Source organism: Agelaius tricolor, unplaced genomic scaffold (assembly GCF_023055355.1).
Source record: "Agelaius tricolor isolate 1412-34295 unplaced genomic scaffold, bAgeTri1.0.p SCAF_28, whole genome shotgun sequence".
NCBI lineage: Eukaryota > Metazoa > Chordata > Aves > Passeriformes > Icteridae > Agelaius > Agelaius tricolor.
The window spans coordinates 4530973-4548571 of NW_027269288.1; the positions used below are offsets into that span (position 1 = coordinate 4530973).

General features: G+C 43.7%; 2 protein-coding genes across 5 annotated transcripts in view; both read left to right on the plus strand.

Annotated features, from left to right (window-relative positions):
• Positions 1-35: 35 nt before the first annotated feature.
• LOC139600667 (tumor necrosis factor receptor superfamily member 1B-like) lies at positions 36-14175 on the plus strand. Its single transcript, XM_071449022.1, has 10 exons — positions 36-302; positions 5861-5963; positions 8107-8235; positions 9312-9461; positions 10205-10298; positions 10381-10568; positions 11293-11367; positions 11907-11944; positions 12513-12780; positions 13350-14175. The coding sequence occupies exons 1-10, from the start codon at positions 189-191 to the stop codon at positions 13646-13648; spliced, it is 1458 nt and encodes a 485-aa protein (XP_071305123.1). The 5' UTR covers positions 36-188; the 3' UTR covers positions 13649-14175.
• Positions 14176-15863: 1688 nt separating this feature from the next.
• The window catches only part of VPS13D (vacuolar protein sorting 13 homolog D), a 105150-nt gene continuing 103414 nt past the window's right edge, over positions 15864-17599 (plus strand). For all 4 annotated transcript variants that reach the window (XM_071449218.1, XM_071449220.1, XM_071449219.1 and 1 more), the window contains exon 1: positions 15864-16012. The gene's annotated coding sequence lies outside the window, so the exon portion shown is untranslated. The remainder of the gene's footprint in view (positions 16013-17599) is intronic.

Sequence of the window (17599 nt, forward strand, 5' to 3'; positions counted from 1 at the left end):
AACGATCCCCACGTGCGTCCAGCGCTGTAATAAACACAGCGGCTTCAGAGCTGGCGCAGGGGTTGTGGAGTTCGTTCGTTTCCGCAGTTCGAGCGCCCGGAGCGAGCGGCGCCGCTGCCCGCCCGGGGGAGCCGCATCCTCGGGGCGGCGCCTGCGGGGCCGGGCCCGCCCGGGCGCTCTCGGCGGCGATGGGGCCGCGCCGGCCGCTGCTCCTGGAGCCGCTCCCGGCGCTGATCCCGGTGTTGATCCCGGTGTTGATCCCGGTGTTCATCCCCGCGCTGATCGGCGCCGCAGCCGGGCGGGTGAGCGGGGCCGGGCGGGGCCGGGACGCTGCTCCGGGGTTGCTGCTCCCTGGATGCTGCTCCGGGGATGCTGCTCCAGGGCGCTGCTCCCGGGATGCTGCTCCGGGGATGCTGCTCCGGGATGCTGCTCCGTGGTTGCTGCTCGGGGATGCTGCTCCCGGGATGTTGCTCCGGGGATGCGGGAACGCTGCAGGGCGGGAGCGCCGCGGGGGAGAGGCCAGCGGGCATCGCCTGGGGATGCTGCCCTGGAGGCAGCGTCTCACTGCTGTGTGTGTGCTCCGTTTGTCACCTGTCTGCCCCTTGTCACTTGTCTGTCCCTTTTCTCCTGTCCCTTGTCACCCGTCTGTCCCTTGTCTCCTGCTCCTTGTCACCTGTCCCTTGCCTCCTGCCTCTTGTTGCCTGTCTGTCCCTTGTCACCTGTCTCTTGTCTCCTGCTCCTTGTCTCCTGCCCCTTGTTGCCTGTCTGTCCCTTTTCTCCTGTCCCTTATCACCTATTCCTTGTCTCCTGTCCCTTGTCACCTGTCCCTTATCACCTGCCCCTTGTTGTCTGGCTGTCCTTTCTCACCTGTCCCTTGTCTGTCCCTTGTCACCTGTCCGTCCCTTGTCACCTGTCCCTTGTCATCTGTCTCTTCTCTCCTGCCCCTTGTCACCTTTCTGTCCCTTGTCTGTCCCTTGTCACCTGTCCCTTATCACCTATTCCTTGTCACCTGTCTGTTCCTTGTCACCTCCGTGCCCCCGGGCTTGGGCTGGATTCCCCATGATCTCTACAGCAATCTCAAGTCCCGCTCTTAAAACTTCAAAGCTCAGCCTTTGTCTGTGCTGTTGTTACTCCTTGGCTTCCCAAAGGAATGACTATTAAGTTTTCCTGGATTTTCAGCGGAAATAGGCTGATTTTGCAGGCTTGTTTGAATGTTTGTAAAAACCATGGTGAGCATCCTGGCGAGTGCAGAGTGTAGACCCAGATCTATATGACATTGTTTACACAGGAAGAATTGTTCTGCTCTGTTGGTTCCCTAGAACTCTTCCCTATTAAAGCAGAAAACCCTTTTAATTTGCATGAAGATCTGATGTGCTGCAGCTGTTACTGTGCTATTCTATACCCAGCTGCTGCTGCACTGTTTGGCAGTGAGGGTTTGTAACTGTGCCAGCCAAAGAGCTCAGTGGGATCTGTTTGCCTTCAACTCGGTGTTTTCTGTACTGGTGTATTGATAGGACTTTTCTGTCTGGTTTTAAAATGTGCAGGATTGTGAAGATAAATATGGAAATGTTGCTGAGATGTCCAGGTCTCTGTGTTCTTATGGGATATTTATGTTATTTACATGTTTATTTATTCATAGGAATTTAGGCTGGATAAGCAAAGGTTCAGTGAAATCAGGTGAGGATGTCAGAATGTGTATTGAACCTGGAATTACACCTGGAATTACACAGTGGTCTTTTAAGGAGTATGGGAATGCTACAATGAGCTGATAATAGATTAAAATAATTACTTTAACTCACTAATTTTTAATTCAGCTCTGGTTTTAAGGTGAGAATGTTTTGTACCTGATTTACTGGGCACCTTGCAGTGGATAGGAAAAAGCAGATAGAGAAGGGATAATCTCAGAATTGTAGCAGAACTTATCACCAGAATTTAAGTTTGTCACGTTTCATGCTGAGCAAGGGGCTTTGGTTCAAAAGGAATTTGCTGTCCTCTCACTCTAAATATGACTCAAACATAATGGTGGAAATAATGACAGAAACTTTCAGCATCACTTTTTGTACTGTGACAAAATAAGGAAAAGCTTATATATAAAGTTAGAAAAGCAAACACAGTAGTTTCAGTGATACCACACCTGCCACAGAGCTGGGAAAAACCCCCTGCCCATTATATCAATTTTTAACACTGATTTGTTACAGAACACTTACTTTATATTTGAGGGAGACAAACTGGCAAAGCAATAGTTCTTGAGTGACACTACTTCTTGGGCTTTTTCTCATTCATCTGGAAGTCTCTGAAAGTTCCCAGCCTCAGTCCCTGTTAAACACAGGAACTGAACATTATTTTTGCCATTTTGAACAATTGAATCACCAAGGTTATCAGTAACAGCCCGAAGTTTTTAAAGAGAAGAACTGGTGAAATATGTATGTTTTCCCAAATACATATATAATAAACTGTACTGTGTCTTCCTACAAACTTGGACTTCTATAATTTTTGCCTGTTGTGAACAGCTTCCATGTTCTGTGCATCCCCCTGCTTTGTCACTCTGGGAAGATGTTTTCATGTTCTGGTGGTGAGTGGCAACGAAGCAGAATTCCTGGCAGAAAGAAGAGACACTGTTTTCTCAGGGAAGGGGGGATGTTGAACTGTAAATCTGTTGGTGTGTGGCTGTGCAGGGACTCCTGCTTCACAGAACTGTGATATAGGATGGGAGAATAATTCACATTATGGACCATAATCTTTGAGAGATGTGCAGCACAGCAGCTTTGAAAAAAACTTTATAGTTTGAGTAAAGTTGGTATGGCCTGACACAACTCCAGCTGATTTGGGTAATGCTGTTATCTGGTAACTAAACTTCAACAGATTTTTTTTTTTAAATTAGAAGTCTATATATTTTAGACATAATTCTGTTTTTTTCCTGCCTCCAGTAGGTCTGCTAGCTCAGCAAATAGTGTCTCTGTACCTCAAGGCCTTTCCATAGAAACAGATTTTACACCAGAGACCTCAGTGACTTCATTGTGGTTTCACACGCGTGAAGAACACTGCACACAAATGTAATTCCTCTTCAGATCCTCTGACTGGCAGCTTACGTTTGAAGGCAAATGTTTGAAAAGGAGATCAACAGAAATGTAGACATGTAAATTAGGATTAAAATACATGCTTAAATATCTTTGTTTAAATGGCCTTGAGTGAAAACGAAAATGAGTGTTATATGAATGGATTTTTATAGATTCATCCGTTGTATTAATATGTTTTATTTTTATTATTTAAGGTACTGAAATTTAATTACACATAAAGCCCTTTCAGTTGGTGTGGAGGTTACTGTTAGCCCACTCCTCTCCAGGGACAAATTAGGTCACCTAATTTATATATAGTATAGTAATATCTGTAGTGCAAACAGGAAAAGGATCCAAACAATCAGAGAGTCTGGAGTCACTGACTTTGTGTGTGTAACTTCTTAGTTATTGCTTAATGCAGAGGCATTGCAAGAATCTCCCTAGTGAGTTATGAAGTCAAAGGCAAACATGGTTTACCCATTTCTATGCCAAAATGTATTGCTTAATTTGATGTGCATAGAGCTAGACTAAATTTCATGTTTAAGAATGTTTGTGCCTCTGCTGATAGACAGATGAGGCATTTTATTTCTTCTTGTAGCTGTTAAATTAAATGAAGTCTTCCAAAGTCTTAATTTGGTCCTTATAAATTTCTTTTAAATCAGCTGCCATTAGGCACTGCTACCTAGACTGAGAAGTTCTGAGCCTGTAATGCAAAATGTGCAGCATCAGGTTAGTTTCCCTTCACACAATCTGCTTGTAAGACACTGAATCACAGTTAAAACAGGATAAAATAAAGTCTTGTGAAAGATACACACACTAACAAAATGCAAATATTGTGAGATAGAATGTGGCCTCTGCTCATCAGTCTTTCAGTCCAAAGTAGCCAATGCATCTGGATGCCAGACAGAAATCTTCTATGGCCCAACTCAGACTTTACAATTGGTGAAATTGCTTGAAAATGGGGTCTACTAAATGAATTGAACCCTTCCAAGTGGGAATTGGAAGGATTCCTTGGGCAAACCAAGCTAAGCACGTGTGTGTGTGTCTCTGTGTGTGTGTAAATTGTGTCTAAGCCAGTCACAACTCCCTTTTAGCTTCCCATTATGTTCTTTGAGGACATTTGGGAAGAAACTGTCAATTATAAGTCACTGAGAGCCACAGCTCATCAGATAAAATTCAGGGAGATTGTATCAGACAGCAGAGAGATCCTTCCAAGCACAACTTCAGAGAGCCAGGTGTGAACCCAGCCACTGATGGGTTTTCCTGTGCCTGCAGCTCACAGGGCAAGATCTACAACAGAGAGGGAAGAGCATGAGATAAGAACTTTTTATTTTTTTGGCCAGGAAACCTCACCAGCAGGGTCGTTTTTGATGTGGTTTATTGTATTTCTCCTTTTTTTTCCCCTGTGTCTGCCTTATGTTTTGAAAAGGCCCTCAACTGCTATTCTTAATGAAGTTGATCATAGTGACTACAAAAATGGGATAACAACACTTGATCTTTCCTCTTCTAATAAAAAAGTAACTTAATGAAAAATATTTTTGGTGAGAGCAGAGCCCTTTTCTCCTTCTAATTTTAGTGTCAGCTCAAGTTTGCAAACAGGATGATTTATCATTATCCATCCTATGATATCTAGATTTTGCTCTGTCTTCACATTCTCAGAAAAGGTTTTTTTTGAGTAGGTTGACAAAATCTTGTTTCTGATCACAGCTAAATAAGAGTGGAATATTTCAATGAGCTGCATAAGAAAATGCTAGTTCCCTTTAAGCAATTGCTGGGGGTAGGAAACATTAATCTCCTTTGTCAGTAATGTGAAGCCACAATAGATATTCAAGATGTTTTTCAGTAAGGCGGAAGGATATTTTCATTACCGGCCTCCCAAGACCTTGTTCCTGTTTTCATTTCTCATTTTAGCAATGATTCCTCTAAATGTGTGTAGATTATTCATGGAGCAATCTCCTCAGACTGCAATGATGCCTTAAAGCTGAGCAGTGTCACATCCTTTTTTAACAGTGCCTTTTTGGTCTAGCAGGAAACTCCTACACTTGTCCTACCTAACAGGAGCCTTTTTAAAGTGAGTGTATTTTTCCCTTTGAAAATAGTCTGTAAGTCATCAAATAATTTGACACTTGTTCATTGAGCTGTGCTGATCAGTGTGAGCTGAAATTGGGCACCCTGTATTTATTTCATGATTGTCTCTAATGCATTGAACCTGCATATTTGTCTGCACCTTCTGCAGCAGTGCTGCTTCTCAGAAGCAGCTGTGCAGTTTTTGGAGACATTATTTTCAGAACATCAAGGCCTTTCTTGCTCAGGAAGGAATCACTGAGTATCTGGACAGATAAAAGCCTTTTTCCCTTTTCTTTGGAAAGATTGACTGAAGTTTTTAAGCCACTTTACAGTAAATGTTTCTCCCACAAACCCACAGGTAGGAATTGATGTTTCTCTGGTGCTTTGTCAGATGTTGTTTGAGCCATGGCAGCTGGGGATAAGGCACCCAGCCCCTTGGTTTGTGGGATGCAGTAGTGACAGGGTGTGATGCCAATCCCATCGTTCCACTGAGCCTAAAACCTGGAGAAATCACTTTGTGGTGGATCTTTGGAAAACAAAGGAACCTCAGAAGAGTCACATGCAGCTCCTCAGCTGCTCATGGCCCTGCAGCCTCCTCTGCTCTGCCCTGTTCCACGGTGCCTTGGAAAGGGAGGTGCTTGCAATTGCACTGCTCTTTAGGTTTTTGTCTCTTTTGAGTCTCTAATTCAGGATCAGAAGGGACTTGTGAGTCATGACTTCCCCTTGATTTCTCCTAGGAATATTCATTACCTTACACACCCCAGCTGGCACAATGCAACGATCCCAGCACTGAATTCTATGATGAAGAACTTAATAAATGCTGCAGCCAGTGCCCTCCAGGTAGGTTATCATTCCAACTATTACTTTACACGGCCAAATTCATCAGTTTTCAGATGATCATAGTGTATTTGGATTACTTATACATCTAAAGTGCATCAGATTTTTGCTGTTGTAATGCATTCTTCCTCAACCAAGACGACAAAACACCATGACTGCAAAACACCTGCAAAAGAGACACATTGGAATTCTCCTACAAGGTTAACTGGGCTGGGACTTATCAGGAGGTAGTTCCTGAGCTTGTGTAAACACAGCTTTGTATGAGGTTTTCATGAAAATAATTAAAGTAATTTTAGTCAACATTGGAGGGGAAGCAACTAAGGGAATTACAAAAAGTAGGCAACACAGACTCCAGCCCACTAATAAAAATACATTTTGCAAAACAGGGCGTGAAGTAAAGCTTGGTTTCTGTGCTATGACAATATCACTTATCTAAGGGGCTTTCCATTGGACAGGTCAATCTGTCATTGCTCATTAAGGGAGCTGTTGTCTTTTACTGTAAATCAGACACTGCAGAGCACAGTCACACTGGGGACAGGACTGCAGACACTGAGCTGTCACACCCTACACTCCAGGAGTGATTATAAGGGACCTGTAGTTGGCCAAAGTTATTGTCTGTGGGTTTTGGGATTGATTTTTGGGGGGATAATAATGTTCTTCGGAGATTTTGGTCATAGAGTTTATGCAATAAGTTGCAACTATATTATTATATTAGATACAGAAAAAAAACCTGCCTTTTTTTTCTCATTACATGCTGAGCAAAGAAGATTTGTCTCCATGAATGCTGAGTGTCTGTCAGATCCGGAAGTTTAAACAGGAAATCAGTATTTGCTGAAACAGCTGCAGTTTCTGAAATTATCTAGATAGATCTGTCAAACTTCCTTTGTTCATGACAGATGAAAGATGAGAATTCATAAGAAAAACTTTTCAGTTGTGTTATGTAGTGTTCAGTGAATCAGCCTAGATCATTAGCACGACATAAGATGCAGAATGTAAAACTTTAATTAAGTATGGGGGAAAACAAAGTCTTTGGAAAGAATTAATTTGGCTCACCTCCAGGGCCTCTTCTTTTGAAAAACAGATTCTCCAAGCATCTCTAAACTTTTTTCAGTGTTATTCCTGCTTTCTGAGTATGTTTTCCAGGATATTTTTGTAACGGATATGAGACATTGACTTTTATCTTCTTTCTCCTTTCACACGAAAGGGAAATGGCAATTGAGGTGTTTTCTCCAAAATTAATGTTGGAATGTCCCTTTCACAGTGACAAGTGGTGTGTCACTCTTGCACCAAGAGTGACACAGGAACAGGCAGGAGGCAGCATTGTAGAAGGAACAAAGCAGGTTTCATACAAGAGAACCACAAGGTTTTTATAATGACACAGGAACAGGTGGGAGGCAGTGTTGTAGAAAGAACAAAGAAGGTTTAATTCAAGAGAACCACGTGGTTTTTATAGAGTGATACGATAGATTCTATTTGATTGGCTCGTTAACAAAAACATCTTCCTCATACACTGTCCTTGAGAAAAACAGAAAGATGAAGTAGAAAAACACCACCTGCAGATTGCTTATACTTAACAAGGTATCACATCTTTACAACTCTTTAAAAATTCTCACAAGCCACTGTGAGAAACACTCGCTGTTTGTCTCTCTCTGCCCCATGGCATCCACAGTAGTGAAGTTCCAATTCAGGCCTGTTTGTGATGTTACTTGATCTTGCCCTCTCTTGCCTGTGACAGCAGCAAGGGTCTCACTCAGGCACATCATTCTGGCACATGCCTGACTTTGGCTCTGAAACACCTCCACGTGTTCACCACAAAACAGCTTCTGTAAAGGTAAAATATTTGGGTTTTGTATTGTGGTAGCTGCACCTAAGTATGTGCTGAGGGGTTTTGGTTTGTCTTGTTTTGAATGTGTTTGGAATCCACTGAACTGAATGTAGGAAAAGGAGTCAAACATGGATGGACATAAATCAGACTTTCCCTGTAGAGACATGCAGTTCTCTACATCAGTGTATGGTGCATGACACCAATCTGATAATGTCAGTGAAGGGAAAGGATTCTACAGCTCAGAATGAGACTGAATTCCTAGTGATCTTTTCCAGTGAGATGATTTCTCTGATTTGGTTTGGGGTATTTTTCTTTTAATAGGTCAGTATAGGACAGGGAGCTGCAGCCACACAGTGGACACCAAGTGCAGCCCCTGCAGACCCAAAACGTACACAGCCATCTGGAATCATTCTCCACAGTGCTTTGCCTGCTCAGCACCCTGCAGGAAAGGTAGGCTTGGATTGGGAAAGGGGCTTGCTCAAAGACTGGGCTCGGTTTAACCTTGTCTTTTCTCCTAAGAAACCCAGGAGATTTTGTCAACCACTTGTATGGTCCTCATGCTTTGGGAATGTGTAAGATTTAGGAATCAAGGAAAAAAAATCTTGCAGGGAGCCCTGGCTCTTTTTCTTTTTAAGTCCTGAAAATGAGGATTTATATTATTAAAAACTAAGGCACTACATCACTAAAACATTCCAAATGTCATCAGTAGAATAAGCTCCTGCTTATAACATCCCATCAAGAGACCTTAATACCTGACTTGGACATGGGTAAATGGATAATTACATTTCCAGCATCCTGTCATTCCTCATTTTGTCTGCTGAAGTGACAACAGCAAACATGGATTTATTTTGCAAAATAAACCAGGTCTGTTTTGCAAAGCAGCAGTCAGTGAGAGCACACTGGTTCTGTTCACTGAAGCAGCTGAACAGTACCCAAGGTAGAACATTGTACCAACACCTGTACTTTGGGCTAATAGATCACCTGCATTAATGAACTCAGTCATGCTGTTCTCCATCATTTCTAATGGAAATTGGTGGAGAACATTATATCCTTGATTCACTGACAAGTAAGTTTTAAGGATACAGTCTAAGTTGAAAGGACCTTTGGTCTTGTCTAAGTAGATAATCTTACAAAAGCTGCTTAATTACAATATGAAAATATCTGTAGTAAAATCTCCAAACACATTAAATACAGTGACATGATCTGCACAGACTGAAAATCTCATGTGGCCCCCAGGTACGGCAGTGGTGAACACAAATGGCCACATTTGGGGTTATGACAAAATATAACACAACTGCAGGCACAGAGTTTTAAATGTGCACTCTGCAGGTACAAATTTCTCCTTGCCTGGAGAGAGAAAACTCTTTGAAAACGTAGACATTGGGGCATGTAACACATTTGGTTTATGGTGCTATACAAGCCCAAAACTTGTATGTGAACATCACCTCATGTTCACTCGAAACATTGCAGGCTGTGATTTTAAATGCTGTCAATGACATCTTCCTTTATTTCTGTTTTAAAACCAGGGCTTGTGCAGAATCAAACGTGCACGAGGTCCCAGGACAGGATCTGTAGCTGCCCACCCCACAAGTATTGTGTTTCCAAGCTGGATGAGTACTGTGAAGTGTGTAGAACACACAAAAAATGTGGCAAAGGCTACCGGGTTTCCAGAAGAGGTAATTTGATTTTGAGCACTCTGCTTACTGCACATTTATTCTGGCCTGACTCCCTTCAGCTGTGCCTCCCTTTTTAGGGTTTATTCTTACATTCTAAGCAAGTGGGCACTAACCAGAGTAACTGTGTTCTCCAGAGGTATATCCAAAGGGACAACATGTTGCAATTTCTTATTGTCATATATCAAAAAGTTCCCAATGCAACTTAATCTTCGTTTTGCTCTGCTGGGTGATTTATTCTGTACAAGTGGCTGAGATCCAAGACCACTTAATCACTCCTCAAATCCTTGAAAAAGGGCTTCAGGTGGAATTTTGGGTACAGTAAATAATGATGACTCTATTCTGTCCTGCAGAATTGATCTGGTTTTATTAGTTGATGGAATCTACTACCCTGATAATATATCTGTCTCAAAATGATAAATCATTTAAAAATATTTGAAACGCTAAACATTTTAAAAAAATGAGGAATCATTTTGAGAAGATGCAGAATTCAACAGCATGGTAGTCAGCCCAGTGAAAAGCTCAGCTTTGTCTGCAGCACCACATTTGAACTTTAATGGCACCAAACTTAGAGCTGGTTGATCTTCTCTTCGGGTTGGGTGCATCAAGTGAATGTCTTCTGTGACAGTCTCAGACTGCATTTTTGCACTGCTTCTGAAATCACTGCTGGGATCTCTTGCAGACCCTGATTATTCATTCTTGTTTCTCACCAGATAAGTAACTGGAGTTTTCCTCTTTCTTTAAAGGGACAGACAGCACAGACACAGAATGTGAACCTTGTCCTCCTGGCACGTTTTCCCCTGAGGAATCCTACAACACCAGCTGCACGCCCCACACCGTGTGAGCCAGCGTTCTGCCCAAGAGCAGCCTTAACTGTGCAGGGCTTTCTGTTGTTCCTAACTTCTCTTTTGGTCTCTTGCAGTTGTAAATCAGTGGCTGTCCCTGGGAACAGCAGGAATGACACTGTTTGCAGTGGGTCAGGAACAGCCACAGTTCTGCCTCACACCATTTTGAACCTACTTGTGACCCAAAGCCCAGCTTCCCACAAAGCTGAAATAATAACTCAACCTGTCATGTTAAACTCTGTAGCTGACCTGTCCCACATCACTGGTGAGCTTTAACTCATTTAAAGTCACTTTTGTCTGCTCAGGAACCAAGCTTATATTTAGTTCTCAGTGTCTTTCCAAAACCAGTCACCAAACAGAACCTCAGAAGAGCTCAATTAATTCAATGTGACACAGCTTGTAGTGAACTGCATTTTTACCCATGCCTCTGCATTCTATGGTCCTTGTAAATCTGGAAATATTTCTAAGAAACCCCAAACTAGACTATACAAGGCATTTCCTGATAATTGCTGCTATAGCTGGTAGAAAAGGTTGTATCTTAAATTCTGGATTGAGGCAAACCTGGCCTGGTGAGAGGTCTGTGAGTCTCCTGTCAGCCCTTCCTGAGACAGAAGGTCCTGACAGCATTCTGAGGTGTGGATGTGCTCTCTGCTGTTCACAGCCCTTGAATGCAGAAGGCAGAGATGTTTAGGAGCTTTTTGAGTACTTGGCCTTGTATGTGACAAAATTTTGCTTGCCCAGAGAAATACCTTTTATGACCAAGGCCAAAAGTCTGTCCTCACTTTTCAGGAGAGGACAATTCACTTTTATGAAGTAGTGGTGACTGAAATGAGACCTTGGTGTCTGACCATTGAGGCATCAAATGTGAATGTCAGACATACACAATACTTGCAAATTTAGCTTTTGTAGTGATGCACAGAAACTACAAAACGACCTTTTTCTAATTAGATCAAGCTGCTAAATAATTTCTTCTTTTTATTTATTTTCAGGAGCAGTAGCAGGGCCGTTGTTATTGGTCCTGGTAATTGCTATCTTGGGGTATTGCTTAGTCTCAAAAAAAAAAGGTAAGATTCATGAAGTGAAAACAAGCAAATCTGTAAAACTGTGAAGTGTTGCCTTATTTCCCATTAACCTGACTGAAATTAGTGTTTTAGAAGATGCCAGCTTTCTTCAAATCTGTCTTGTTCCTCAGATTTTAGGTAATTGTCTAAATACACAACAGCCTTGGAGTTGGACAACTGTGCAACAGTTGTGCTCCTGCTGAAGCTTGTTAAATATTTGGTACCTCATCATTTAAATATTAGACTATTTCAAGTGTTATAATTAAACAGACATGAATGTGGTTTATTGTCTCCAATACCTTTTCTCACTGACACTATACAAGAAAAATTATGAATTAATGCTGAGGCTTCTCTTTGCTTCCTGGCTAAATTTAAGTCACAAAATTCATGGAATACAGGTTTCAATGTTTTCAAACTGTGTGTAATCAATGTACATTTGAAGTTTATTCCAGGAGCAGGGGATGCCTCAGCCTAGTTTAGGGTGCAGCTGGTGCAAATGGGACAGGTTTGGGTGCTAATAAACTGTCTTTGCTCACTGGCAGCCCCTGTGTACTCTGCAGCAGCTACAGAAGCAGGTTTGGTGAGTGTCCTCTCTTTCCATCTCTTCCATTTCTTTACAAGTTACACAGAAATCATAAACTCTCACCTAATTACCAGTAGAAAAAAACTGCACAGCAGCAAGAAAACCGCAGTGAGAACAGGTTGGTTAGGTCCCCAAGCCAGGGTGTAAGATGGACCATTTCTATCCTACACAATGTCCCACCATCTCTATGTAAGGCTGAAAACAGCAGTAAAACCCAGGTGGGCTTTTGAAAACTACATCTGACAGCCTTTGGTCCCTAAGTAATCAGAGCAGTGCTGTGGGTGCCTTCAGGATCTGGGTTCATTCTGTTGAAGCCCTAAGGAGCTGTTATGGACTTGACTTGCACTCATCACTATGCAAATGAAATAATTACAGAATGGCTTGGATTGGAAGGGACATTAAAGCTCCTCTAGTTCCAATCATCAGTGGTTTCTTTATCTGCCCAAATACTGACCAGTTCTTTGCTAGTGGGTTGCTTGGTTTTTATTTTTGGTTTTTATTTTTGGTTTTTGTTTGTTTTTTTTTTTTAATATTAACATTTTACTTTTCTCTGCAAATGTTCCAGCCTTTTCCCCCTCCAGAAAAACAGTGTGACAAAAAAGTCAGAGATCCAAAATTGCAGAACTCTGGGAGTTCTGAACAGGAACAACAGCATCTCTTGGAAACTTCTGGGTCCAGCAGTAGTATCCTGAATCCAAGTGGATCTGCAACCATCAGTGTAATAAGTAAAGAGAATTATGAAAATAAAAACTCAGGAGGATTTCAGCAGCAACATTCACCTCCTGAAGGTTCTAAATTCCTGAGTGGAGACAGACACAGCTCTGCAAGTTCAGGTATTAATGATTCTGAATGATCCAGAACCTCTTGATATTTAGCAATTATGAGTCTTTTTAGCAGAAGTTTAAATGGCAGGATAAAACATCTGAGTCCTGTTCAGCAGAGAGAAAATTCAGTAACTTTTGAAAAGAAAAAATTATTGGTTTTGTACAAATACAAATGAGTGTATTGCCAACCTGAGACAGTAAAGAGAGTTTCCTCAGTGGACAAACAGGAATTTAGGGGCTGGAGGATCAGGTGGTTGGCACTTAGCTGTGAGTGGGAGAAGAAGCAGAGGGAGCAGTTACAAAAGAACATTGTCAAAAGCATTTGAAATGACAACAGATGGGCAAGGGATTGTTTGCAATCCAGGTCTCTGCATTAATTTTGGTAGCCTTTTTATTTCTGGGCAGATACGTGGATTTTATGGCACCAAAATGTTACAGAACCAACTCAACCAGCTTGACTAAATTAAGTGAAGAAAAAAGATATTTAGTGTCTATTTTATCTGTAAGTCAAAGAGCTGGATAAAGAATCCAGCTGCCCTATTCTGGTTTCATTCCTCTGTTTTGTGTTCGTTTGACAGAACATTCCGGTAACGGAGGCACGCAGGTGAATGTGACGTGCATTGTTCAGTTTTGTAGACCAGAGTGCAGCTCCCAGCTCCCTGAGCAGATCAGTTCTGCTGGCAGGGATAATGGGCACACTCCCTGGAGTTCCCCAACAGGGGAAGAAACCCTCCTTTCCAAAGAAGAAAATGCCTTGAACAAAGAAACCCAAATTCACATCACAGTGGAAAATGAGGACAATCTACTTCAAGACTTACTTCCAGAAGAAAAGAAGGTTCCTCTGGGCATTCAAGATGCTGGGATGAAAACCAGTTAAAGGAAATTCACAGATCATATGCTGATTGACTGATACAATTAATCAAACAATCTTGTCTTATAAAACAAACATTATGGTCAATGAAGCTTTCTCGCAGAGATTTCAAATTTCAGATGAATACAGACACTGATGCTTTCGAGGTTTTTAGTGTCTTCTGTCACTTTGTGGTTTAAAAGAAAAAGCATTGAAACTTTTTAAAATTGAATGGCCAACTCCTCCCTTTCTTCTGTGATACCCTAAGAGGATCTTTACCAGACTTGAAAAGGAATATTTTTCAAACTTTATGCCGTTTTCTCCTGAGACTTCTTGTGATGATGATTTTTATTCAAGGTCTGCCACGTGCCAAGAACATGGATGTGACCAGCACTTCTAAGGGACTGGAGTTAAATTATCATTCTTTCAATGCTCAGGAATCATCCATTTGATTTAAATTTTAAAGCTATCAGTTCCTATCCTGTATTTTAGTTGTCATGCTTTCCCTCACCCTCCTGGATATTTCTTTTATTATTAAAGTTTCTTTTTTCTCATTATCAGACCATATTTCTTAAGAACATATAGGATATCAGGAAGTGGAATCTTTTACACAAGCTTTTTTTTTACAACTAAAATTACAACTGTTATGTCTAAACAACAGTATTTCATTGCCTGTACATAGTTCATTTGTTTTAGAAGGGAAAACCTAGACTGAACTGTTGTTATCTTGGAGTAGGAAGTAAGTTCCATTTGTTGACAACCTTAGAGTTCGTCACCTTTGTGTCCTGGCTGAGGTAACATGTTTCCCCAATTGATCCTAATCTCATTTTTGAGGTAAACCATAAATCCAAAATATTTTCCCTGTGTTCAGTGACTATTAGAGCAGATCCCTGTGATTATCTTTGCCAGAGAGCTCCGTGCCCTCAGGTGGCAGAGCATCATCTGTAATAAATGGAATTTACTCAAACCTCAGAACCTGAAAATCCTGTTCTTCTTCACTGCTTGATGATGCTGAAGCTCCAACCCTCTCTTACAGAACATTAGAGGAGGTTCTTCTTGAATTAAGTGGTTTGGAAGCCAATATTCAGGAACCCACTTCCCATAATTATATTTTACATCTGTGACTTAACTGCCAGTTGTGGTGGCTGTGTTCAACCAGAATCTGCAATCCAGAGTCTGAATCCCATGGGAGTGAAGTCATAGAGTGACACATAACCCTTGTCTCATGCCATAAAAACACTGCTGGACTATGTGCTCCCTTTACTCCCACTGAACTGTCCTAATCTATCTCAAGACAGGCACAGTGGTTATTTCTGAGGCCTGAGATGGAAAAGGATCTTTTGGAATAAAATTGCTATAAAGGAGTATTCAGATTCTAAAAATACAAATTTTAAACTTCCACAAAAGCTCTGGTATCATATAAGCTGTAATTATTTCTGGGACTGACGAACAGGTCTGTAGTTCTACTATGAAGAAGCTTTTTGCAAATCTGTGTTAAACTTCCACTTGAAGGTATTTTTCAGGAAAGACTTGGAAAATGGGCAAATTGTAACTACTTCAGAACTGAAGGATTTAGGCAAGAACCTCATTTTTTACACCTCTTTGAGCCCATTTTCGTGAAGGCGGCGCAGAAACCTCGGGCACGTTCGGACCCCAAACCCGCCCTGTTTGAGCCCATTTCTGTGAGGGCTTTTCGGACCCCAAACCCGCCCTGTTTGAGCCCATTTCCGTGAGGGCGGTGCAGAGAACTCGGGGGTGTTCCGACTCCAAACCCGCCCTGTTCGAGTCCATTTCCGTGAGGGCGTGTTCGGACCCCAAACCCGCCCTGTTCGAGCCCATTTCTGTGAGGGCTTGTTCGGACCCCAAACCCGCCCTGTTCGAGCCCATTTCTGTGAGGGCGGCACAGAGACTTCGGGCGTGTTCCGGCCCCAAACCCGCCCTGTTTGAGCCCATTTCCGTGAGGGCGTGTTCGGACCCCAAACCCGCCCTGTTTGAGCCCGTTTCCGTGAGGGCGTGTTCCAACCCCAAACCCGCCCCGTTCGAGCCCATTTCCGTGAGGGCGGTGCAGAGAACTCGGGGGGGGTTCCGACTCCAAATCCGCCCTGTTCGAGCCCATTTCCGTGAGGGCGTGTTCGGACTCCAAATCCGCCCTGTTCTAGCCCATTTCCGTGAGGGCGTGTTCCGACCCCAAACCCGCCCCGTTTCAGCCCATTTCTGTGAGGGCGGCACGGAGGCCCCGGTTCGGGCCCAGCCCAGGGGCGTTACCCGGCCCCGCCTGCAGGGGGCGGTGCCGCCGCCCCATCGATTGCTCGGCGCTCCCGCACTCGGGCGCACCCCCGCGACCGCCCGGCGCGCGCCCGCCGCCCCCCGCCCGCTCTCAGCGCAGCGCAGGTGAGCCCGGGGCTCCCGGGGGGCTCCTGAGGTGGCCCCGAGGGGATCGGGGGGGGACACTCGGGGCACCCCCGGCCCCGCTGCCTTTTCCCTTCTGCGTCAGCCGCCGCTCCCGCTCCTCGGGTCCGGCCTGAGGGGCCCCTCCCTGCCGCACGCCCCTCGCGGCGCCCCGCCCCGCCCCGGGAAGGGTGGGCGAGGGGCGTTCGCGGTGCGTCCGCGCTGCGTCCCGGTGCGTCCCGGTGTGTCCCGGTGCCCGCGCCCGCCGCGGGGCGCGGGGGGCTCAGCCCGGCGGCGGGGCCTGGGGGTCCCTCAGGGCCTCCCCGCCCGGCGCGGGCCGTTCGCCGCCTCACGCTGCCCGGGGCTCCCCGGGGTCCCTCCCGCTCCGCCGGGCAAGGTGACCTTTCGCTTCCTCCCCGGCACGCCGGGCGAGCCCGCAGGTCGCTGCTGCCGATCCCCCGTGTGTCAGCGCTGTCCCGGAGGCTCCTTCCCTGCCGGGTTTGGGTAAAGGGGCGCTGGAAGAGCCCCCCCGCCCCTCCGAGCGCTGCCCGGGCACCTGCGCTGGCCCCGGCGCTGCGGGGCCTGCTCTGTCTCCCCCTGCGGAAAATTGCATCCGAATTTCGCTTTGAGCCAGGGCCTGCTTTGGGCTTTGGTTGTCATCCTGACAGTTCTTGTACTGTGTGCGTTAAGGAAATTAAAACATTGGCATAGAAAAGAAATGCCTTTATTTTTCTTTCCAGGGCACAGCAGTGCACTGGAGAGATAAAAATATAAAAGACTTAAAGCATTTGAAAGGTCTGTATATGGTTAGTTATGTCCCATGAGTTTAGGTTAAGGTTGTGATGTGCTTCATTTACAGTTCTTAGGGTGAGTTCAGGCATGGTTCATGCACCAGAGCGTTTCAGGCACTGGGATGCTCAGCTCTGCTGTGTTTAAATGTTTCCTCAAGGTCTTTCCTTAGCTTTGGTCCAAACACCTGTAGATTCCTTCTTTTATTAACTTTTTTTTTTAATGACTGTGTAACAAAGATGACTGTATATACATTTATTTGATCTTGACTTTCTTGTCACTTTCATTAAAATAAAAACCTATAATGTAAGCTGGTGGCCCAAGAGCACAAATGCTTAGTCTTTATTATGTGGAACAACTGTATTGTTTTTGAAAATTGTTGAGAAATTTTACAAAGGCAAAACTGTTAAAACACATTTTAAAGGTCATGTGACTTGAGTTGAATCGAACTTGTCTGTGCTGCTTTGTGTTTCATTCTTCAGGACAGCACAGTTTCACTTTCAGCCTTTAGAAAAAGCCTTTCATTGCTTGCTTAATTCTGGTTATTTAATTTATCTATTAGTTAAATATTTTCACTGCCTTTTTAAGAAAGAAATAGAAGTTTAAATGGGGCTGCCTAAAATCAAGCAAATCTCATAATGAGAAAACTCTAAATCTTAATTTAAAGTTTAAAATGTGACTCTTGAAGCTGTTGTTCCCTTCTATTGTCAGCTGTAAATAAAGGATGTATCTTGCTTTTTCTGCTTGGTAGAATTCAATGGTTTAGGCAGGTATATGGGATAGGGAGAGTTTTTTAAACAC

Excerpts from the sequence above, each read along its gene's own strand:
- LOC139600667 (XM_071449022.1), top strand. The coding sequence starts at position 189 with ATGGGGCCGCGCCGGCCGCTGCTCCTGGAGCCGCTCCCGGCGCTGATC. Across the intron at positions 303-5,860 it reads TCGGCGCCGCAGCCGGGCGG|GAATATTCATTACCTTACAC; the intron begins GTGAGCGGGGCC and ends GATTTCTCCTAG. Across the intron at positions 10,299-10,380 it reads AGCTGCACGCCCCACACCGT|TTGTAAATCAGTGGCTGTCC; the intron begins GTGAGCCAGCGT and ends GGTCTCTTGCAG.